General features: G+C 46.9%; 1 protein-coding gene across 5 annotated transcripts in view; it reads left to right on the top strand.

Annotated features, from left to right (window-relative positions):
- Positions 1–403: 403 nt before the first annotated feature.
- The window catches only part of CD151 (CD151 molecule (Raph blood group)), a 31,996-nt gene continuing 9,051 nt past the window's right edge, over positions 404–23,348 (top strand). For 2 of the 5 annotated variants that reach the window (XM_030274024.4, XM_030274020.4), the window contains exons 1-4: positions 404–539; positions 13,839–13,959; positions 19,223–19,326; positions 20,194–20,385. In XM_030274024.4, the coding sequence (XP_030129884.1) occupies positions 19,243–19,326; positions 20,194–20,385 (276 nt within the window). In that variant the 5' untranslated portion in view covers positions 404–539; positions 13,839–13,959; positions 19,223–19,242. Of the gene's footprint in view, positions 540–4,346; positions 4,440–13,838; positions 13,960–19,222; positions 19,327–20,193; positions 20,386–23,348 lie in introns of those variants that run through there. The other 3 variants (XM_072929814.1, XM_030274022.4, XM_030274026.4) reach the window with 3 other exon arrangements.

Here is a 23,348-nt window from a genome sequence, read left to right as displayed (position 1 = left end):
TTCCCTGCCCGGATCTCCTCTCTTCATCCCACGCCTGAAAAACCATGAGAGGCCGTGGTGTGGGGTGTTTTCCTGGGAGCATCCCTCGCACAGGGCTGCGGCTTAGCACAGAAATATGCGGGCTGTGGCTCAAGTGAGGTAATGGGAGGATGAGGCAATGTGCCAGTCAGGGCTTGATCTTGATTTACAGGGTTTCGTGGAGAACACTTTTAACAAGCAGCTCTGACTCCTAAAAAAACAAAAAAAAACCCAAAAAAACCCCCCCAAAAAAACCCCAAAAAAGCCGCTCCATCTGGAGTTCGCTGTAATGGAAACGGCACCGTGAGGCGCAGGAGCCGAGAGCGGGGGCTGCGGAGAGCCCGGGCAGGCAGCCCCGGCCGGAGGCCGAGCGGGCCCAGCGCGGCCGGGAGCCGGGGAGGCGGCCCGTGCCGGGGTGGGCCGGGCCGGCCGCGCCTCCCTCCCGCCCTCCCGAGTGCCTCCGGTCCCTCCCGGCAGCGCGGCAGGTCGGGGCGTGCGGCGGCGCGGAGCGGCGGCCGAGGGTGAGGCGGAGCGCCCGACATGGCGGCAGCGGTGGGATGGGGAGGCGGGGGCGCGGCGGCCCCGGGAGCGGGCCGGGGAAGGGGCCGGGGCGGCAGCCCGGGAGAGCCGGGCAGAGCCCGGGCCCCGTGTGCGGCAGCGGGCCCGGCGCTCCGGCCGTCCCTGCGGCGCCCGTGCGGACCTGGCCGCGGCCACCGAGCCCGGCTCTACCGCAGCGCTGCTTTGCTTCCCCTCCAGCGCCCTGTGGCATTGCACAGCTTTGCAGGGGCTTGGCCCTTGTATGCTTTGTTGTTTTTTTTTTTGTTTTTTTTTTCCTTAGAAAAGTATTTTAACCTGTTGCGGCTGGTGTCCTAAACTTTGCGCAGCCTGCGGAGTTAGTAAAGGTGTTCTGAATGTTGCCATAAATCTGGTGAAACGATTTTTACCCCTTTCCGCCTTTTGTTCAGTCAAATTTCCCTGTTGTACAATTAAGAGTTGGCCTTTATGCTGGGCTTGTAGGACCCTTGTAGGCGGAGGAGGGAGACTTGTTTACCACGCAGTCCAGGCGATGTTCTGTTCCCTTCTTTTTCTGGAAGCTGCATCAGATGGGGAGCTGATGGCAGTGGGTTATTTCTGCACCGTGGTGTTGCTTGCCATGAGGAATCTTTGCCAGTAGCTTCTTCTTCTTGTCCTCTCATGAAGAACGTGAACTGCGGTAATTATTTTTAAAGTCTGACTTTTCCTGAGGGCTTTTGTAATCAACTTGTTGCAGTATCCTGTTGCATTTTAGCAGTGACATATCTTTATTTCGGGCTACTCTGTAGCATCCCTTAAATTCTGCACTGCTCACTTCCTTTGTCCTCCTACCGCACTTCCTGGCTTTCTCTGAGGGTTCATGAAAAAGGGTTGACTGAAATAACATCACCCATCAGAGGCTGGTTGTTCAGACAGTTTTGAAAGACGTCCCTTTCTCAGAAAACACATTTCCTTTGCGACATTTATGTCCAATGCCAAAGGGAAGCTTTTGGTGTGATGAGTGGTCTTACTAGCTGGTATTGTGGAGGCTGAAGAGTCTCTTAGCATCCCACCAGTAAGACAAAGGTCTGTCCCAGTCCTCCTGGCTGACTGTCATTGCTGCCAAAGGACTGTCTGTGGTGAAGGGAGCAGAGTGCCTGTCTTGGCTGAGCTGTGGCTCTGCTCATCTGAACTAGAAAACTCAGTGCAAAAGTTTCAGTGCGTTTATATTCTCTGAAGCATTTTGTGTGCCCAGGACAGGCAGTTCCCAGTCTGTGGATTATTGGAAGCTGGGGTAGCATCACTTACACTTTATATGATGCATCTGGTGACAGGTCCCTGTCAAAGGCACAGCACTGGCTTTCACAGGTGGGCTGGCTACAGCTGCTCTGTGTGCCAGCCCTTCTGTGTCCCATGCCCTTGCTGGAAGCTTGAGCTTCGAGCTGGAGGAGGTGGCCGCTTTTGAACTCCTCCATGTAATTCACCTCAGATCACATCCTTGCTCTATAGTTTGCTGATGATGTCTTTGAGTTCCTGGCCTGTATTTACTTCTGGTCATATGCTGTATTTCTGCAAAAAGTGTGTTTCATTCCAAGCTGTTGCTTGTGTTCATTGTCCTGTGGCTTCTGCAGAGGAGGACAATGACTCCCCCAGTTGCCTGGTAAAAGTCCTGGCACTCCCTGCTGCATGCTGGCTTCAGGGATCAATAAGAAAACATATTTTCTGAGTGCTTGAAATAATGTACCAAGTGTGACACTTCATTTTACTCTGAAGTCTGAGGTGGTTAATCCCTCTTGTACATTTTGTGAGAGTTTAACCAGTTTTATTTCTCCTAACTCAGAGCAGGTCTGTTAAAGGGGTTTTATTTGCTACTTGCAGTGCAGTGTCCGAAAATTTCTCTCTTTGGGTGTGATGCATTCTTCAGTAAGGGGGTGGAAGAAAGCTGCTGGTTTTTGTCAAGCAAAAATGTTCAGTGGGAGTAGCTGTGAAGGGCTCTCTTTCACCTTAGGAACTTTCCAGCAGGCCTATCATTCCCAGCAAATAAAAGTTGTATCATGACTTGAACTGTTCCATCACACATGCAAAGAAGGCAACAACTCCCTTGCTCTTGAGACAGCCCTGAGGGGGTTGATTAGAGAGCTGTGTCTCTTCTAGCCAGGTTATCCCACAGGCAAATTCACTTGTTCCTTCTGCATAGTTTGGCTTCTTCACTCAGGAACACATTGAACTGTTGGTTGTGGATGGAAGGAAAATGTGTATTTACATGTGCTTGTTTGTGTAACATCTCTTACCACCGTGTATTCCCTCTTGTGGCAGACTATCCTGTCTGGCATTTCCAGGTAATTTAGTCATTTATAAAGCAATTATACTGTCCCTCTGTTCTTCTTGTGACTTGTAAGGCAGAAGCTTAGAAAGAAAAACACTTGACAGCCTCTGAAAAACAAAAAGGGTAGCTGTGAATTCTCACGTCCCAGTTTACCATTACTATCCCCAGTGGCTTCATCAGCCTTGTTCCTTAAGCCTTGTGAGAGGATGTTCTACCCCTCAACTCTAATGTATCCTGCTCTTGAGCTCAACACTGGGTTATCTCCAGCTCTCCCTGGGCATGTGCGCTGACAGCTGAGGTCATGGAAAGCCTGAGGGAGGGGTGCTCCTAGAAGTGACAGCTCATCTCAGCTTCTCTGGCTTGGAGGAACAGAGGCCGTAGTCTCCCTTGTTGTGTAAAAACCTTCAAGATCCTAAAGATATAGACCTTGTTGTTTTAAAAACTTTCAAGATCCTAAGGATATAGACCAAGTCTCCTATCTCACTCACTCATCCTGCCTTTCAGACCCTGAATGTGGTTTTTCTTTTGCCACAGCAAAGCTGAAATGAAATGGACAGCGTCACTGTAAAACCATCCAATTTTCTCATCCTTTTTTGTACATGCATTTTGACAGTGCTTTTCCCCAGGATGGTGACCATCTTCCTAGTCTGTGAGAAGTGTGCTTTTCCCTTCTACCCTGTGTCTGAAGCCAGGGTGTGGAAGGAGAAATGAGGCATGGCAGGTGTGTGGAATGGAGATGAGGTGTTCTGTCAGTTCTGTGGAGAGTGCCTCATTCCATCCCTCCCCACAGCACAGAAGCTGTTGCCTGCTAGGCCCTCTTGGCAGGGAGCTGCCCTGTAGTAGCAGCACTGCTGATGGGCATCTTTCTTCAGTGCTCCTTTCTGTCCTGCCTGCCAGGCTCCTCTGGTTGTGATCTCAACAGCCTGGGATCCTGAGGAATGGATTCAGGGAGTCCTACTAAGTCCTGTGTCCTGGCTGCTGGCAGTAATAAAACTCTTGGCAAAACGAGCAGGAGGGTGATGACTATTTTCTACTCCTGGAATGTCATGGCTGAGTAAGAAGTATGTTTTGGGGTCTGGGCATTTGGGTGTGACCAGCTTGGTCCATGTTTCTAGCCTGAGTTTCTTGTGCTGGTCAGGTGGTTATGACCCCAATCCAAGCTGCTATGCAGCTCTGTATGGCCAGAGTGCAATAAGATCAACAAGGGACTGAAAGTGTGTCCAGCTCCTTAGAAGGATGCAAGCAGGAACTGATGCCATGACATGCCAGCTGAGCTTTTCATGGAGTTACATATGTGTGTGTGTTTGTGTGTTTATTTCTTGCATGCTTCTGATGCCAGTAGTAGGTTGACATTATTGAAGGCAGGATACTGGTTTAGTGGGATAAAGAAGGACATCAATAATTCTGTTCTGCAAGAGTTGAGGGAGTGTCCTTGGCAGCTGTTTAAATTCATTTGGGAGCTGATCTGCTGGCACTGTTGGCAGGGTGCAGCCAAGCAAGTACACACTGTGCAGCTCTGATGGACGTCGCGTTGCCTGCATCCCTGTAGGCTGCCATTGAACCGCCTCTCCTGCCTGCAGAGGTGAGTGCATCCCAGAGAGGGAGTGTGGAGGATGTGGGGTGTGGTATGGCCTCTTAAGAGAGGTGGAAATGAGATGTGTGGGAGGTGCAAGAAAGGATGTTGCTCAGACCCACAGGTTGTTCCTGGCGGCAGTAATGAGGCTTCATAAAGAAAAGCTGAGGCAGAAGTCGGTGACATAAAATATTTGGCATTCACCATTGTTTCTTATCTGTGGCTGGTGCCAGATCTGAATACAAAAGGAGCAAAGTTCACTTGTTCAGCCCAGGTTTTCTTTACTTTTATAAGAAAGAAAGCAGCAGTGGGGACCTGGGGCAGTGGAAGAGTTGTAAGGGTGAGTGCCTGTGCTTCAGTTAAATCTGTCCTTGTAGCTGTGATGTGGAAGATGGACACTATAGCAAAAAATGCGGTGCCCTGACTCAGGGAAGAAATTATGATGTCTGGCTCCAGATCAGAAGGCTGAAGGATCTGCTGTATTAAAACTATATTATATTACATTAATATACTATTTAAAGAGATACTGTACTATTCTACATACTTACTTCTTACTTACCTATCTAACTAACAAAACCCAGGACCCTTTGCTGAGAGTCCAAGACACAATTGGTCATTGAACTCAAACAACCTTCATCAGAATCCAATCAAGCAATCACTTCAGGTAAACAATCTCCATACCACATTCCACATAGGGAAAACAAAGGAGCAGAGATAAAGATTGTTTTCTCTTCTTCTCTCTGTGCTTCTCCTGAGAGACAGAATTATGTCTTTCTGTCCAGAGAATGTGAATATCACAGGACACTCTTGAGACACGGTGGAATTGGGAAATCTGCAGCATGTTTCCCAGATGTCTTTGCCACTGTAGGAGAGGGGTAGGTTTAAAGGAAGAAACACCTTTTGGAGATGCTGTGGGAGAAAGATCTGCTGTGCTGTACAAATGGATGAGGTGGAAATTTGTCTGATACCTGACCCTGGAACACTTCTGCTCCTTTGGACAGTGGAAGTGGGCAGGAGAAGGATCAGGCAGATGATTACTGTTTTGCACTACTGGTATTGCATGGCAGAATAACAGATGTGTTTTGAAGTCTGGGCTGCATCTGGATCTTGCTGATCTTGCTGGACTGTCCAGTCCCAGACAGAAAAGTGCCGTACAACTCAGTAGGTGCATCTCAGGAGTGCAATCAGCTCAACACAGACTGAAAGTAGTCCTTAGCACTTCTTTCAGTACAAGCATGTGACTTACCAGCATAGCTGGAGGATGAACAATGGATTAATTGGCTCATTCACTAATGAAATTCAGTTAAAACTGCTAAGAGTGGTTTGAGGTAGGAGTTACTGTGGGAGGTAAGAATTACTGTGGGAGAGGTTTCTGTTTTGTCCGGAGTGAGTTGCTGACCTGTTGTCTGCTAGAGTAGCAGCCACAATTCCTCTGTGGTGTTTAGGGAGTACTCTGACCCTCGTTGTCCACCAAGGTGCAACAATAAAGAAAATAGTGCGGAAGGATGGTTTTGATCAAATTTATCTACTATCAGAGCCAACTGGCAGATGGCAGCCATGCTGACATTTCTGACATGCCAGCCAGTGAGCAGGACTTTTGTAGTGTCTGACAAGGCAGCTGTGAGTCATGGCTTGTGAATGTCAGTATTTCTTCTTAGCTTTGGTGGAATCCAGAAGAGAGGAATTCATATCCCACATCTCACCCCCACACTGCCCTGGGAACAGAGATGGTTGGCTCCTTTTCTCCATGGTCACTGCAGGCTGCATGCAGAGCTCCCGGGGTGGGGGTGAGGGGGAGCTGTGTGTGCCATCCCAGGGGTGTACAGTGAGTGTAGAAGCCAGGCACATGGACATGTGGGAGCAGGAAAGAATATCATGGTTCTATGTGCAAGGAATGTGTGGATGGGGAAGTGTTGGGCTTTGGGCTTTTGGCTGTTGAAGCATAGAAAGGGTGAGTCCAGTCCTGTGTGGAAGTACCACTTGTTGAGGAATTGACCTGTACTTGGTTGCTGGTTCCCCCTCGCTATGTGGAATAGCCCTCTTCCATATTTGCTGGGAGATTTGGCTAAAGGTGAGAGGTCTGCTGGAGGTGAGGAGACATTTGGTGTGGTCTCTAATGTACCTTGTCCACTTGGAGGGTTTTTAGAAGGACGTATTTCTTGTTATTGGGAGGACCTCTTCCTGTGTTTGGGATGGAAGAACTGTCAGGCTGGTTCCTGCACCTTTGAATTCCTGTTATCTGGGCTTTTTCCTTCTCCTGAGCAGGGAAAGAGTTCAAGTGTCCGTCTGAGCTCATGTTTGAGGAATGAGGCTGTGCTCAGCCTCAGAAATGGGCTCTGGAGAGCCAAACAAAAGCCTGTTCTGTGCATTGTGCACTCCCCAGGGCTTACCTCTGGTGTATGCAGTGTGTCTGAGACAGGAAGAAAAAAGGGAATGTAAACCACTGTGCTTAGACCGTGGTTGCTGACTTCACTGGGCTGTTTGCCCTCAGGCACTGTGGAATTGTGCATCCTGACTCACAGGTGTGCTGCTGGAAGCCTGGGAGGAGGGAAAAGCAGACAGTTGCAGAGGGAAATACCTGCTTTCACTGATGTCATGAGCTTTACTTTGGCTGCAACTGTCTCCATGTGGAAGAGAACCCCCTTGTAGAAAAAAGGGTTTTATTGTTTGCTACTTCATCGAGAATTTTCACAATCTTTTAAGAAAAAAAGAAGGGAGAGGGAAGCCAACTTAGATGAGAGCAGTGAGAGTAGCCGAAACAAATTATTGTAGTTACATGAATGTGATTCTTATCAATAACACATTTAGAAGGGGATAAGTGGGAAGCTGATTTCCCTGTTTACGAGGGCACAACTGCTGTGGATCATCAGTATCCTCGTAATTTTTGACACTGATAACCACATGTGGCCAGCTCTGGTCCCCTCTCCCTGCATTATCCTGCCCTGGGCAGTCAGAGCTAGAACACTCTTTTGGCTGAGGTGAGTAATAGGAGGAGGAATATTTTCTGTGCTAGAATTGACCTGGTTATTTCCAGTGTGGATTTTAGGGTTTTTCTAAATTCTTAAAAAGCAAGAGATAAGTTTTGTTTTCTGGGTTCCTCTATCCTTGTCTATCCTAGAGGAACCTCATTTTCACAATGAGCATTTAGTATTGAAGATAGTGACTTGGTTTCTTCAGAAACTTTCGACTGTGTTGTTCTCGGATTTTGTCTTGGGTATGTTTTGCTTTTAGTACTTAAGGACTTCATGAGAGTCTTAACCTACAAGTGAGCTGTGCTGTGGACTGCTTTTCCCCTCCTGCTCACTAATGGCATTGGATTAATTGAAAGATGGATAATGAATCTGCCCAGCAATGGAGAGCAAAGTGCTCTGCTGCTTTTTGCTGAGCTCAAAGAAGTCTGGATGCTGGGGATGTGCCAGTTATGTTTTTAGAAGCTCCTGAGGGAACAAAGTATGCTTTCTCCCATCTCCTGAAGTGTTCTTGAGTCTTGGTAGTTGAGGGTAGACGTGCTACTGTAGAATATAGAATGCACTGCTTCTAGTCTTTAAATGTTAAGCTTTAAAATAACAGGGGATGAGATGATAATGGTTCCTCCTGACTTGAAAATTGACCTCTGAGGTGGATGGGTGGTTGTGGGGAGGATGAAGTTTCAAAGTAATTTTAGGCTTTCCTTTATTGAAGCTTCTTCATAGAGTCCTAAGATAGCAGGAGAGTGGTTTGGTGGAGAAATCCCCTTCAGCATTTTCCTGCTTCCTTTGAAGTCCAGCTGTTTTGTGCTGGCATCTGTTAGAACCCTTTCCCACTTTCTTTTCCTTGCCAGCTCTAAATGAAGTGGATGATTATACTATCATGGTTTAACCCCAGCCAGCAATTATGTACCATGGACCACCCCTGCCTCATGCTCCTGCCCTGGTGGAATGGGATGAAGAATCAGTAAAATAATATAATTAAAAGTTATGGATTGTGATAAGAGCAATTTATCAATTGAACCAATGTAAAATATCATTACAGTAGTAATAATTTTAATAATAACAATAGTAGTAAAGAAAAGGCGAGCGAGAGGGGAATAAACCCCAAGAAACACAAATGATGCATGACACAAATCCATAGCCCATCCCCCAGCAGCTCCAGGCCAGCTCCCCCCAGTTTATATCCTGAGCTTGACATTGAGTGGTATGGAACATCCCTCTGGCCAGTTTGGATCAGCTGTCCTGGCCATGGTCCTTCCCTTCTTGTGCACCTCCTTAATGGCAGAGCATGGGAAACGGACAAGTCCTCCATCTAGAGTAAGCACCGCTAAGCAACTACCAAAACATGTTTGTTATCAACATTTTTCTCCTACTAAACACAAACCACAGCACTGCCCCAGCAACTGAAGGGAGCACTGCCTCTGCCAGCCAAAACCAGGACGTACACTGAGACAGACTGCCAAAGTTGCTGTGCTGATGATGGCTCTGTACCCTTCATGGAGAGCTGCCCTTGGCCTGTGCCTTTGCTGGAGGCTGCAGAGAGGAGCAGAGCAAGCCCAGCTCCCCATGCCACTGGCGGATCCAGGTGTTGTTTTGGGGAAGCCCTTGTTGGCATGGGGCTGGGGGATTGCTTTGGAGCTTAGTGGTGTGTGCTGTGGAACCGGGGACTTCTTTGTCCCTGCAGCCAGCCTTGGTGAAGGGCCAGCAAGTCATTGCCTGGAGGCAGCCCTTGCCTCCCGGTTGTTTGTTCACATGCTGGTGCCTCTCGGTCAAGTTTACAGGCTGCTCCAAAAACAGCTGCATAAATGGTTTTGGTGGAGTCATTAAAACATGCTACACAAGGGCAGGGAGGAATAGGGAGGAATGTTTTATTTTTGGCTGGGAGTTGTTTAATTTTACTGGAAGAACGATCCTTTTCAAGGCAGCCTTGTGCAGTGTGGATTGAGCATTGTTTCCAGCACTGCTCCTATAGCAACAGGAGAGAGACAGCTCCTATGAACTTCTGCTTACAGCTCTGGGAAATGAAATGTCGTTTAACTGCTTGACCATGCTTGATATTTGATCTGATTCTAATAAAGTGATTTTAGCTGTGGAGAGGAATATAACTCCTCAAATCATTCAGTGACCACTTCAGAACACCTCCAGGGATATATATAAGGACTGATAGAAGAGATTTCTTGACCATTTCTGGTGCTGCTGTTAGGAACATATTTCCAGGTGTGAGTGCTCCCACATGAGGATATTCTGTGTAGAAAGGGAGGCTCCTGAAGTTGTCACTGGCATCTGTGACTGCCATGATGAGGTGAGAGCTGCTGTTGCCCCGTTCTGTGTCTGCATGGTGTTCCCTTTTCTGTCTGTGTGCCAGGGCACTGGAAAGTGCATCACCCCATTCCTGGTACTGCAGGTACCTGCTCCACTGCTGGCAACCTCAGAGGTTTTATCTGGCATAGCTGGCACCAGTCCTGAGCTAATCAGCAGCAGGTCTGAAGCAGTAAGAATGTTAACCTTGGTTTCCACTGCCAAATCCCTTGTCAACTGCTTTTAAAATACGATTTTAGTGGAATTCACATTGAGGCAGGCTGCCTGGGAAAGATGTGTGGGATGACTCCAGAGACTTGCTTTCCTTGTTTGCACCGCAGAAAGTGAAAACAGGAACAACTCACTCAAAACGAAACAAATTTTGTACAAAAGCTAAAGCTGCTATGGGTTTTTGTGCGCCTCTTGCTTTGTGCTGTTTGCAGTCAGGTGCCTTGGGCACGGGCAAGGCAGTGAGTGCTAACAAGTAACTTGAAAACTTTGTGGTTTATGTTCTGCGTTGGTCTTCCAGAAGACAGGACAGCTTGGCTGCTGGAGGATGGATGTTGAGGAGGGCAAATTCACACCTTCTCTCTGCTGGGAGAGACACTTAATCTCTCTGTGCTCCTGTTGCCACCTGCTCTCTTTTTTCTTTATGTGGTGCTTTGAGTAGGCAGAGGATCTTCCAGGCAGTGAGATTATAGAACACTGTATGATTGAGAGGCTAGAAATGTACCTTGTGGTGGCACACAAATTGCCTGCCCTCTCTTCCAAATACTGCTGCATAAGTTTTTAACAGTGGGATGTTAAGCTCCATGATTTGTTTGTGAGTTTGGTGCAGTGAAGATGACAGTCTGCCATGGGATATGCACCTGACACTGTGGGGAGGTAGAAAATCTGCTGGCTTTTAGCTGAACACCTTTTCAATGTATAGATTTGTAGGGAACAAAACTGCACTGAGACTGCAGCCAAATTTTGAGTGATTGTGTAGTAGCTACAAGGCAGCACATGTTCTTTGGTTAGTCTTTGCCCTCAGCTCAAACCACTGCGTAAAAACCCAGCTTTTTGCAGAGAGTGAAAAAATGATTATCATGCTACATTATTTGGAGAGTGCTTTGAATTGGCATAGAGGGTTGCCTGAATAGGCTTTGTGGAGGCTGGGAGGATTTCTATCTTCCCAGGACTTTTAGTGCTTGCTGACTTGGTTCTAGTACTGGCATGGCTACAGAGCAGGGAGGCTTTGTGAGCAGTCTCTGAAAACACTGAGAACCCAGTGGCTTTGCTTCTGAGCACTGGGCTCAAAATGAATGGGATGAATAGGAAGATAATGAATAGGAAGGGATCAGGCAGAAAGCTGATTCAGCACGAAATGTTTTGTTTAGAAATGTGGTTTAATGCTACTGGTAAATTCTCCAGTGCAGACAAAGCCCTGCTTAAAAATAACATAAAAGGAAAAGAAAACCCCAAACAAAAAGAACCCCACAATGCCCATGAGCAGAGTTGGGAAAATAGAATTTAAAATAGCAATAGTAGGCTGCAGTGAAGAGTTTGCCTTGTCTGTTGGCTGACCCTGACCTATCTGAACTATTGCTCCTTGTTGTGTCAAGCCCTCATTGCTATGAGCTCTCTGCAAACACAGCCAGGCACTGATTTCTGCTGCTTCCAGTGAGAGAAAAGAGAAGGTTATTGTTCCTCTCCTCAGCTCAATGACTAGTGAAGTGGTTCCTGTGTATAAATAGTGTGAAGTGCTTTGGGATCCTTCAGGATAAAGGAGGTCTTATGGGATACAAGAGGAGGTTGTTTGACGCAGAAGGAGTTTCCCTTGGTCACACAGTGGGTGCTGGTCTCTGCCTGCCTTCCAGCTCCTGATGGGGACTAGGTGCTTGGAGGGGCTGCTTGTTTCCCTGCTTACCCACTTCTGGGAGCAGGAGACATGGGCTTTCTGCTCTCAGGTTGGGGCTGACTGAATGTTTTGTCAGGGAAGGGCTTTTTGTTTGCGTTGTAGTGAAACAGTGCTAGGGTACAGGCACACAGTCCCAGGCACGCTCAATCACTCTTATCTTTCTCTCATATGCCTTCTTCTCTTAATGGTTGTAAAATTGGTCTTGTGCCAAGGTCCTTGTTATCCTCAAGGATCCTGCAGCCAGGCATTGCCTCACCCAGTTTGGCTAACCCCCTCATAAAACACTTAATTTGCAGGTATGTGGGTGGTGCTGAACATGTAAATCTTTACTGAGTTTGAAATTTATGCTTATTGTTATTTATGCTTCAGTGAGCCCCTCCCCTGGGGAGTAAACAGTGTTGAAAATAAGAGTGAAAGGTCTGAGTGCTCTTCTCTGGAGAGACAGCCTTGTCTCAAAGAGCAGGTGACTGCTCAGGTGTATTAGGCATGCAGCTCCTCTCTGGATACCTGGCTCGTATCAAAATTAGCAGGAGTTTGGGGGCTATATCTTTCTTGAGGGGTCTATTCAAAACACAGCACCTTGAGCCAGGGCAGAAGAAAGGAAGATTTGGCAAGCATTCTGAAGGGTGACAGTAGGGCTGTCATGTGCCCATGGAGATGTTGCTTCAACACAGACTGTTGATATGGGATCCTCCCAGACTCCCAGAATGGGAGCAAACTTACCCACTCTCAGTTCTTTGGAAAAGTGCTCTCCCAGTCAAGAGGTAGGGTCAAGCAGGATCTGCCAGAGATGTCGAGGAGGAATTTTGACCAAAATCTGTTCTGTGTGCCTGCCCTTCCCCTCCCCCCTAAATTTCAATTACAATTCTTTAGAAGGAGCTTTTCCACCTTGGTGGATGCCTGACTTGTGTTTTGCATTCTCTCCAGTGCAAGGCACAAGTACTTTGGCTTTGCAGCACGTTCCAACATTCTGAGATGGAAAGCAAAGCACTGAGCTTTGTGTCCTGGGTCAGCTTTCCCTTCTGAAAAGCCAGGAGCTCGAGAGCTGCATGAAGCAGATGAATAAAGGGCAGGGCACTGGGGCTGGTCTTGGAGGATTCTTAAGAACTACTGCTTGCCTTCTAGGTGACTGTGCCTTTTCTCCTCTCCTTAGTTCTTCAGAAAGTTCTCTTATCTGACCTTTAATTAACAAATCCAGGAACTTTGTTTGGCCTTCTTTCCAGTGGCGCAAGAAATGGAATTTCCACTTGTTTCTCTGAAGAGATATTTTTTTTGGTTTACAGGCTGTGTAGTAATGTGAATCAACAAATTTCTGGCTCTTATTGGCATCATTTTTCAAAGGGAATGGAATCAGGGGTAATCCAAGCTGGTTATAAAAGAAGGTGTGTGTCCATACTGTGCTAGTTTGGGACTCTCTACCTGAGAAAAGCAGGAAAAAGAGGGGATGCTAGAGGCCGTTGCCAGTACAGCAGACTTATGCAGCCTAGCTGTCTCCACAGAAATGAGAAGCTCTGGGATGGCACGCCAGGGTTAGAGGGATGGAGTGCTAGCAAGGACCCTCAGCTCGTTGCTCTGCCATGTGCTGGGTACACTGGAGGTGAGGTGTCTCTCTGCACTGGTACACTCAGGGTGGGCAGCAAATGGGAGGAGCTGGAGGCCACTGTGCTGCTAGAAAGCCACAACCTACTTGCCATGACTGAATCTTGATGGGATGAATCCTGTGACTGGAGTGTGGCTATCAATGGCTACATGGCTTCATCAGAAGGGAGAGCTGAGGAAGGAGAGAGGATGGGGTTGCCCATGACCAGATTGAAAGATTGAAAACTTAATCACTTCAAGTCACTAACTATAAGAATGGCTTTGCACTGCACAGAAGGATCTTCCTGAGCTTTCTCATGGAGTTGCTTTCAGGCCTTTTGCACCAGAATGAGCTATCATTTTGTGTACACAGCCTTGACAGAATTGATAGCAGCATTTACAGGATGCAGCAGTAAATACAAACCCGTTCTGACAGCTTTCTACCAGCAGAAATGCTCATGCTTCCCCTGCTGCAGTTGAGCTCTTTCCTGTTATCCAGTGCACACTTTGCAGTTCAATCAAATTCATTCATAAGAGGTATTCTGAAATCATGTGTTCTCTGCTTGAAGGGCTTGATGGCAAAGCATATAATCATATATTGATTTCAGAGTAGTCTTTGGCATAGTTCATGATTCTCTGCATCTCTCTTCTTTTTTCCTTTAGCTGTCTGCTTTCTTAAATCCAGCAGCAGACTAGAGTCAGCAAGAAGAGAGGGGGTGGAAAAAAGCTTTTGAAGAGGACTGAACATTTGCACTGGTGCTGTCACCTGCTTTGGTGGTAAAAGGTCAGTGTCAAGACTGCTGATCGATGTTGGCTGTCAGTTTGGGGTGGATAATGGTACACAGTGTGAATTTGACCTCTTTACCTGCAAGCTTTAGAATTCCTCTCCTGGGAAGGCTTTACTTAAATTACTTTTAGCTGTTTTCTGGCAGGCAAGAAGCAGCTGGAGGCCCTTTCCGAGGAAGTTCAGTGGGGTGGGTAAAGTGTCAGTGGTAATGTTTTCATCTTACAGAGAGGGAACTCAAGAGAGGTCATGCTTTCAAAGGCTGGAGTTTAGCCTTGACAAAGAATGTCAGTGAGTTTGCTGAAGATTAAAGTTATTGGCCCACACCTGCATTGCACATACCAAGGGAAGGACGTCTGCTTTGTTTGCTGATGGCTGCCAGGGTTATCTGGCCCAGCTCAGGTGGTTTCCAGTGGAACATTTCCCTCCAGGCCAGCAGTGTGCCCAGCAGTTGCGCTTTTGTTACAGCATAGATGCAGTGGGATTTCCTGCAGGAAGTCTTTCTTGTGTGCTTTGGTAAAGATGTTAGAAGTTATCTAAGTTGTGGTGTATGAGTTATCTTGTGGAATAGTTGTCACTGATGTGTTGGATACCAATTTGCTTGCTATCACTCAAAAATCAATACTTTTAAATAATGATGCTTTTAATGGCCTGGGAGCTGTTCATTTTCTTTGGCATTGTTTCTTCCCCATCTGTCAGATGCTGCTTTAGGGCAGGTTATGCAGAAAAAGCCTGCAGGCCTGGCTTTCTTTGCTGTTTAATTAAGTGCTGTTATTGTGCAAGTTGAGGCAAATGTACCAAGCAGTGTCTGGGATGAATAAATGAATGTCTATCCAGCAGGAGTGTGTGTGCACGTCATATGCTTTCTGAGCTGGGCTGTATGTGCATGCCTCTGTGCCTTTGGGTCTCCAAAGAAAAATACAGTGGTGTATGGAACACACAGAGCAAGTCCTGCCATTGAAATTTTAGGTCTCACAGTTGTCTGTGCAGTGCTTGTGTTCCCAGATGCTCAGCACCCAGTTGAGCCATGCTGCTCAACTTCTGGTGAGTTCTTGTGGTCCAGTTTGTCCCGGAGTGTTCAGTCATGGTAGGATGAGAGCCTAAGAAAATCAGACCACAGGATGGTTTCATGTTTGATGTGATCCCAGCCATGCCTGGCAGTCATGCACTGTATATTCTTACCCTCCTAGGAGGTTGTGGCTTGCAGTCACACAGGGCAGCATGAGCTCACTCTTTATCTTTTTTATATATTTGAGATGTTTGCATAGGTTCCTCCTTGCTTCACTGTTATTCCGCTGTTATTCACTGTTACTCGTATACCTCATTGTTAGCATGTCTCAATCTCTGATGTATCTGAACCAGTAAACCTCATAAATTATTGCCAAAATTGCTTTACTAGGTATTCCTCTCATTATAAGTATGTATTTTACTAATCATAAAAGAGGTCATTCCAGTTCGCTGGCTGAAGTAGTCTTTGCTGGCAAAAGCACTTTTGATTCCGTGAAATCATGTTGCTGTCGGGCTTTTGCCAATTTGCCAGTCACCTGGAGCCTGTCATGCCTCTTGGCGTTCCTCCAGCAGCAGAGTTTCTCAGTGCAGATCCTCATAAAATCACTGGGTTTAGAGACAGATGAGGGTCTTGCACTGGGAAGGAAGAGAGAGGCAAGGGTCAGACTGAGGGACTTGCCCAAGTCTATGCACAAAGTCTGTGTCAGAGTGGGAAGCTGGATTCAAGCTGTTCAACTCCCAGTTTCTTGAATTAATCTTCAGACTGTTACCCCTCCTTTTCATCTTCAGGGTCTGTCACTTGTTTTTTTCCTCTCAGTTTAATGCATTTTGTTTTCCTTAGAGCATTGTTGCTCTCTGTCATTTCTGTTGCAGTGTGTGTGGGCATAGTAGGAACCTCTTGTTTGTTCTCGTGACTTCCATAAAAATACTTCTTTCCATTGTGACTAAATTTCACAGACTATATTCCTTGATTGTTTGCTGAAATTTAACTTGCTGATGAAGCTACCGTCTGTTGGACTGGACCAAGTAAACTTCATTATGGAAGTACTTTTAGTCTTCTAACCATCTTTTCAGTTAGCAAAGTACTTCCCGCTATGAAGTTCATGTTTAATTAATATGTTTTTATGTAATTGTAAATATACTCCTGTGGCAGAGCTTTCCATTTCCTGTTCATCAGAGAGTTCATGTGTAATTATTGATAATGATTCAGAACAGGTTTTTTTCTCAGTGTTCAAAATAGAACAGAATTATGTGTGTTAATTAGTGTTGCTGCTTCTTGTCTGGTTTCAAGAGTGATTCATATCAGTTCTGAGGGTTTGTTATAAGGATGACTGAAGGCAAGAGACCCTGGCTATGTCAGTGAATTCAGGATGAGGTCCCCATATTCATCCTGGTGCTGTGACACTGATCAACACCTCTGTGCTTTTTGAGACTGTGAGGCTCAGAGCCTGAAGTGACCTTAAACCTGGGAAGCAGATTGTGGATCCCCCCTCCTGCTGCCAGGGCTCCTTGGGAAAAGCATTTGACTGTAGTCTCCTGCCCTCTCTTGCTTTCCCTGAAGACCAGGATAGCTCCCTGAAGCCTGACCCTGTCTTTGCAGGTGATGGGAGGCAGCAGATCGCCCTGCGTGAGGCAAGGAGCACAAACAGGACCTCCAAAGAGAGGGTCTGGAGAGCTGCCTTTCCCCAATAGTTGTCTGCATCAGTCATTAAGCATGCAGAGGCAGCCAGTGCCATCAGCTCTGCTCCTGGCTAGGAAGGATAGATCAAACAGGAGACAGCCCTGATTGCTTTCTGATTCATGGTCTGCCATCCCTGGTGATTCACCCTGCTTTATAAACCTGCAGCTGTTCCCTGCCAGCTTTCTGGAAACAGGCATATCCTCTCCTGCCAGCAGCGAAGCCAGCCTGCCTGAAAGGCCCGTACCCAGTGCTGGGTGGAGCAGGACCTGCAGTCTTGAGGGGGATTTCAGACTGTCTGTCATCTGATGCAAGTCTCAGCTGTGCATCTGCCCAGTCCTCACCTGGACTAGATGGAGCTGTGACTGGGATTTCTGAGCTCTTGGATCAGAAGGAGGGACAAGTTAGTATCCCTTTCTAGGGCCCAGCACCTGCTCTATGGTGATATGTAGGGGACGAACGGATGGAAGGAAGGAAGGAATGAAGGCAGGCAGGTTCCTAAAATCCTCAGGAGCAAGAGGGAAACTGGACCAAGGAGCCTAAGGACAGAAAGCGTGGTTGTCATCCCCCGGTCAGTCTCTGCAAGCCTGCAGTGCCTATTCCTCTGCATACAGCCCTCATGTTAGAAGGGGTGGCTGCAAGACCTCTCAGATCTCGGCTGAGGTTCCTGTTCTGAGTTTTGCAGGAGTGTGTGGCTGCCTTGCTGCTGCCATTCTTGTTCTGTGGCTTAGTGAAGCCTCTGGGAACTGTAAATCTGTCACCTTCCATGAATGCTGTGTTCTTGTGCCCTCTTCTCATGGAGAATTCGAAAGCCTGGTCAGTGCATACAGTACTAGCAGCATCCATTTCTTTCCAAAGCCCGGGGCCCTTCTGTGCTGCAACATGGTAATTAATCTGAGCATTGCTGGAGGTTCTGATCTCTTCTGGAGATAACTCTGAAGAGTTGTTCTCCTTGATTTATGCCACCACCTCAGAGCTGCTCCCTTTGCCAGTGAAGCAGCATCCTGCTGCCAACTACTGTTTCCAGATGTTATTCTGGAGAAAAATGTTTTCTTGTGAAATGGTGACTGGGATGGGCATGGGTGGGACTGTTGGCATGCTCACACTTTCCGTGTTAGCTTCATCTCTTAGTTTCTAAAGCATGGGCCTGGCTGGGGCTTTTGAGTGGGCTGGCACAAAGCACAAGGAAATAGTTTCCTGCAAATAAAATACAATTGTGCTGCAGAATGGACAGCTGCTGTTCCCAGCCTTGGTTTATCTGGTTCTAAAGGCAGACATTAGAAATGTGGTGGCAAAGAAAATGCTGATAGTTACCTGATGTGCAGCCTGGCTGTGTGTACCTATTTCTCACTTTCTTTGCTGTCAGGTGTTTTGCCAAGGTAGATGAATCTGTACTGAATGGCTGGGTGTAGCTGCAGTGGGTCCCTGGAGGGAGTTTGCATCACTTGTGTGAAGAAGTTTTGTATTTTAACTAAGCATGAACTCCATGCCTCTGGAAAAATATAAAGGCTGTTTGCCTGCCTGCTTCCAGGGAAATTGCTGGTTTAGGAAAACATTGCACTCTGATGTTGGTGCACAATGTTTGCATCATTCCTTGCTGGCTGGTGTTGGAGGAAAGAGATGATTTTTTAATGGAATGCAAGTGGTGAGGATTTGGTTGCACTTCTGCATCCTGCCTCACACAGGTGATGCTGGCAGCAATACTCTGTGCAGTGCTTGTGTCCTGTCTGCCTGGTCAGGCAGCGATGAGAATACTTTTTTGAGAGGTTCAGTCTTTGAGGTCTGAACAACAGGCAGTGAAATAACATGGAGATGTGCTTGCTGCAGACCCACTTCTGAGAAACGTGCGCCAGGGTGCAGCAGATCTGTAACACTGCACTGGGACTGACTCACAACGAAATCCCATTCCTTACATACCTGCAGGGGCATTTTTATGCTGTCAGATCATATGAAGCCAAGGGTTGTGTTTCTTCCTCTTAGTAGCTGGGACAGTCTCTTATTGCCCTGGGGGACAGCTAGGCAGTGAGAAGGGCCATGGAAAGTAAGCAGTGAAGAAGAGAATTAATTACTCCAAGAGCCTGCTGGGGTTCAAGAAGGATAGGACATCTGAACATATAACAAGTGTGTTCCCAGTTACAGTTGTAAAGATCAAAAATAGCCCAAACTTAGAGAAGGATCTATTTAAGGCAGTTGTAACTAATGCCAGTGAGAAAATAATATTATTTAGAGACAGATTATTCCATAAATATCAGAGACCAAGGTTTCTGCTGCCACCTTCAGAACACCAGCTACAAGCTGCAGTCAGAAGCCAGACTGGGATTTACTGGAGAACAGGACTGGGACTGTGCAAGATCTTGTGTGTAGGTCATCCAAATGGATAGGAGAGGTCTTTATCTGAGCAAGCACTGTCCTCTGTCCCTGAAGTCAGCTGAATGGCTTGTTCACCAGCTTACTTCAAAAGATTGCAAGTGTTAGATATCTTGCAGGAGGAGGATAGTAATGCTGACCTTCTGGGAGAGGTGGTGTGATGACTGACTCACTCAAGCTTTTCTGTTTTTTGTTGGCTTTTTTTTTTAGGAACTTAGTGAACCAGAAAGATGCGTGAGTATACAGAAAAGAAGGAAACATGTGGGACCATCTGTCTGAAGTACCTTCTCTTCATCTTCAACTTCTTTTTCTGGGTAAGAAAACTCAGTCTGTGTCAGAGGCAAAGAGGTGGCACTGCAATTTTGGTGTCAAGAGTGCAGAAATCTTGGGTGTAATGGAGTCTTTGGGAAGAAGTGCTGACGTCAATAGGACACAGCCTTTGTCCTGTTGGGTGAAATGTCCCCCCTTGGGCTTGGCTTCTCAGGCTGCAGAAGTTATGGTTTGACACTGTAGCACGTGGCTGTTTCTAGGTCATGTTACCAAATAGAGAAGATCACAGGAAGCCTGAATATAAGCCTTGATTTTTCTCCTGGTTTACGTTTTCCAGGAGCCCGAGGGCTCCACTGTCTTGCCATTCCTCTCAAAGTGGCAGAGGGAGTCCTGGTAGATGATGCACACCTTCTTAGATAGAGTGGATCTTCTTAGAGTCATACTTTCCACCACGAAAGTTACTGATGCCAAAGGATTGTGTTTTATTTCAGTGCATGGGACAGAGCAATGGAGTGTCCAGATCAGACCTTTAAGAAAAGCTGAGTTTACCAGAAGCTGCCTAAAACCCTCTGGAAGCTGAAGACTTACAAAGAGAGAGGGGACTGCTAGGGATGTGGTTGGGTTCTCCGTGTTCACTTGTCACAAGGGTTAGTTTAGCCAGTCAGGCTGGTCATACAGATTTGACATGTTTTATTTGCCCAAAACCCAGTGTGGCTGCCTGGGGTGCTGAATTGAGTGTCTTGAAGCTCAAGACCTGTTCCAGTCCCAGTTAGTCAATCTTTTAATGTAGATCATCTTTGGCTAGCTGATGGAGCTGTGGTACATCCTGCTGTCCCTGTCCAGTTGCTGTGGGCGATGAGGAAGTTCATGCCTCAGTTGCCCTTCATTTCCTTGCTTCTCTCTCTCCCCAGCTGGCTGGAGGGGCTGTGATGGCGGTGGGCACCTGGACCCTGGCTGAGAAGAGTGACTACATCAGCCTGCTGTCTTCCAGCACATACTCTGCAACTGCTTATATCCTGGTGGTGGCTGGGGTGGTGGTCATGGTCACTGGCATCCTTGGGTGCTGTGCCACCTTCAAAGAGCGGCGGAATTTGCTGCGAGTGGTGAGTTTTGCTTGGTTGTTTTATCTGGGAGAAGCATCTTGGCTGTGTTGTGCACAAGCCTTATTTGTTTGTCCTGGAGCAAATATCACTAAGGTGTCATCTCCTGACAGCAGTGCTGTCCATGTCCCAAGGGACAGGAGCATCTTCTTTCATCCACACAAAGAGTGTGCTGCATGATTCAAGAGTAAAAAGTGTAGTTGTAATACCTGTGCTTTGTGTGAGAACATCTATTTGAAACTATTCAATACAAAATCTTGTGGCTTTTGTCTCTTCCTTTTTCCTTGCCCATTCCATATTCTGGTTTGGAAAATGGGAAAAGGGAGGAAAATATGAGAGACTTGTAACGAAACTAGCTTTTGATGACATTAGGTTCAAGCCAGATTAATGCACTTTTTCACTTGGTTGTCAAAGTTCAGAAAATTTCCAATATTTTCTTCAATGTAAAAAAAAAAAAATTAGTCTTCCACAAAAAAAGAGCCATACTATTTTGATAATCTGCTGCTTCTTTTACAGCTTTCTCTGTGTTACTTCCTGAGCTCCCTGCTCACCCACCTACACTGAAGTTTTTTACCAGCCCTGAGGTTTCTATTTTGCTTGCTCCCTCTCAAATCTCCCTTTCAGTCTGTAGTGTGACAGCAGTCTGTTTTAGTGTCTGGGCTGCAGTGGTGAGTGCAGTGACTGAAATAACAATCCTTGGCTCTTGGCTTTCACAGGTACAGAAAAAAATACTTCAGCCACCAGCTCCTCCCTTTGTAAATCCTCGTTCACCTGGCTGACCCCATTTCTCCTCTTTAGTTTGGATAGAGGAGCAGAAAGAAGAGTTGTGAGCAAGCCTGATGCTTCACTGCTGTGCAGACCTGATAATCCCTGTGAGAGGCAGAGTAGGGCCAGCGAGGGAGAATAAAATATAGAGGGAGACACAGTGAGTGCATTTCTGATGCTTGTTCAGTGGGTTCCTGGTCTGTAGCAGTTGGTTTTGGCCTTGCTTCACTGTCTCTCCATGCCAAAGAAATCTCCCTTTGTCTTTTTCCCTCAGCCAGAAGCTACGTATGAAAATCCAGTGGAGTTTTCTTTGTTATTCTGCCATAGAAAATTAATAATTTTCTCTTGGGAATAAAAGGTCACTCTGTCTCCTTACACCACGTGTCCTTTCAGAGTGGCTGGTTGTGACAGACCTATTGTCTCTTCTTGCTTGAGCTCTGCTTTGGTTGCCCTGAGTAATCTGAGACAGGGCTGTGCTTGCCAGGGCTGGGTGAGCCTGGCTGGGGGCCTCTGCCAGCTCTGAGCTCAGACAGTAATCCTGACAGCTTCACAGTCACCCCAGGGGCTGTGCCAGCCTGTCCCACTTTCCCTCTGTACAAGAGACCCATGTAAATATGGGAGGGAGCAGTATAAGCAGCACAGAGCTGTGCTCTGCCTAGTGCTGCCTTGGTGCTTTTAAAAATTGATTGCTGACAGCTTTGGATGCTGTTTGTAAAATAGATATCTGGCTTTTAGATTGTTTTTCTCTTGAAAAGTTGGGAAGCTGTGAAATTTTTTTCTGCGTTGTATGTAACTGAGTTTTATGAGCCCACTTCAAGGCTTTTCATAGTATTTTATTGGTCATCACTGACAGCTGTGCTACTTTTTCGTCATTTCTTACTGGCCTTCCTTAACCATGTGCTGTACTGAGGCTTGGACAGCCAGCTTGAGAGGTGGAGTTTCTCTGGCTCCATGAGCAGGTAAGGCAGTGGATCTGCAGCCTGGCTGGCTGTGATGCTGCAGTCCAGCTCTTTACAAGGACACAGACCACTGCTGTATCATACTTCAGTCAAGATGCAGCAGGAGTCCCAGGGAAAAACCTGTCAAATAGGAGATCTTGCTTATAAAGGGAGAAGGTGACTTTCTTCAGGCCTGGCCCCTCGCACTGCCTTTTCTAGTCAGCTACCTTGGACAGGGAGAAGGCAACTTGCGTGGCTTAGGATTTCTGTTGCTGCTGCATTTCAGCCTGGAACCCTCCCACTGAAGTGAGGTTGCTGATTTGGGAGTATCATTGCTATCTGTCTCTTTTCAGGTAGTAGAAAGATGTCTCCGGATAATTATTTAGAGAAAACACACTTAACACTTGGTACCTCACTCAAAACTGGTTGGAATTTGGGCTCTTTAGATCTTGAGGAGACATCCAATAGTCCTGACTCAGTTTTGGAGCTAAAGCCAGGGTAAATATTGCTGAGAGCCCACCCAGATCCAGGCATGTGTTTGCTAGAGAGCTTCTGGTGATCACACATTTCTGACTCTGGAAACAAGTTGGGCATGTCCCAACAGTTCCAAGCCAGAGCTGGCCTACTCCTCCCAGAGCAGACCTCTAGGAAAGCCTTGCAGCTACAGCTGAAGAGCAGAGAGAGCTGCCCTGTGCTCTGTGTGTGTCCAGAAAAAAGCTGCTGCTCCCCTATATCAGCATGGTATCTGGAAGTGCCCTGAGGGAGGGATGAGAGTATGATAATGGTGGAGTGTATCAGCAGAGACAGGTTGGGTTCATGGGTGGTAGACACTAACCTCCCTCACAAGGTTTTACTTGTGACTCAGATTTGGTAAGGTCTGCTGGATGTGTGTTTGTTTCTATCCACTGTAAGCCAGCACAGTGAGCAGAGAGCTTGTGGTGACATAACTTTAGCTCTACCTGAATACATCTGACATCACACAGAGCAAGGAAAAATAAATAAGCTTTCCAGTCCATTGGTTGTTCTCAGCATCGTGCCATCCTCCTGCCCCTCCTTGGCAGAGAAATAATGTTGGGTTAGTTAAGGCATAACGAGCCGGCCGTGTCGAGGGCTGCCAACCTTTTCTTGCCCCTTTTCAGCCTCCTGGGAGTGTTGGGAGCAGCCTTTAGCTACCCTGCACTCCAGTGTGTGACTCATTGCCCTGGGATGAATGGGTACCCTGTACAGGCGGCTGCAGGGGAGAGCCTGGGGCAGGGGAGTGAA

This window comes from Taeniopygia guttata, chromosome 5 (assembly GCF_048771995.1).
Source record: "Taeniopygia guttata chromosome 5, bTaeGut7.mat, whole genome shotgun sequence".
Taxonomy (NCBI): Eukaryota; Metazoa; Chordata; class Aves; order Passeriformes; family Estrildidae; genus Taeniopygia; species Taeniopygia guttata.
This window is presented reverse-complemented; position numbering and strand designations above follow the sequence as displayed.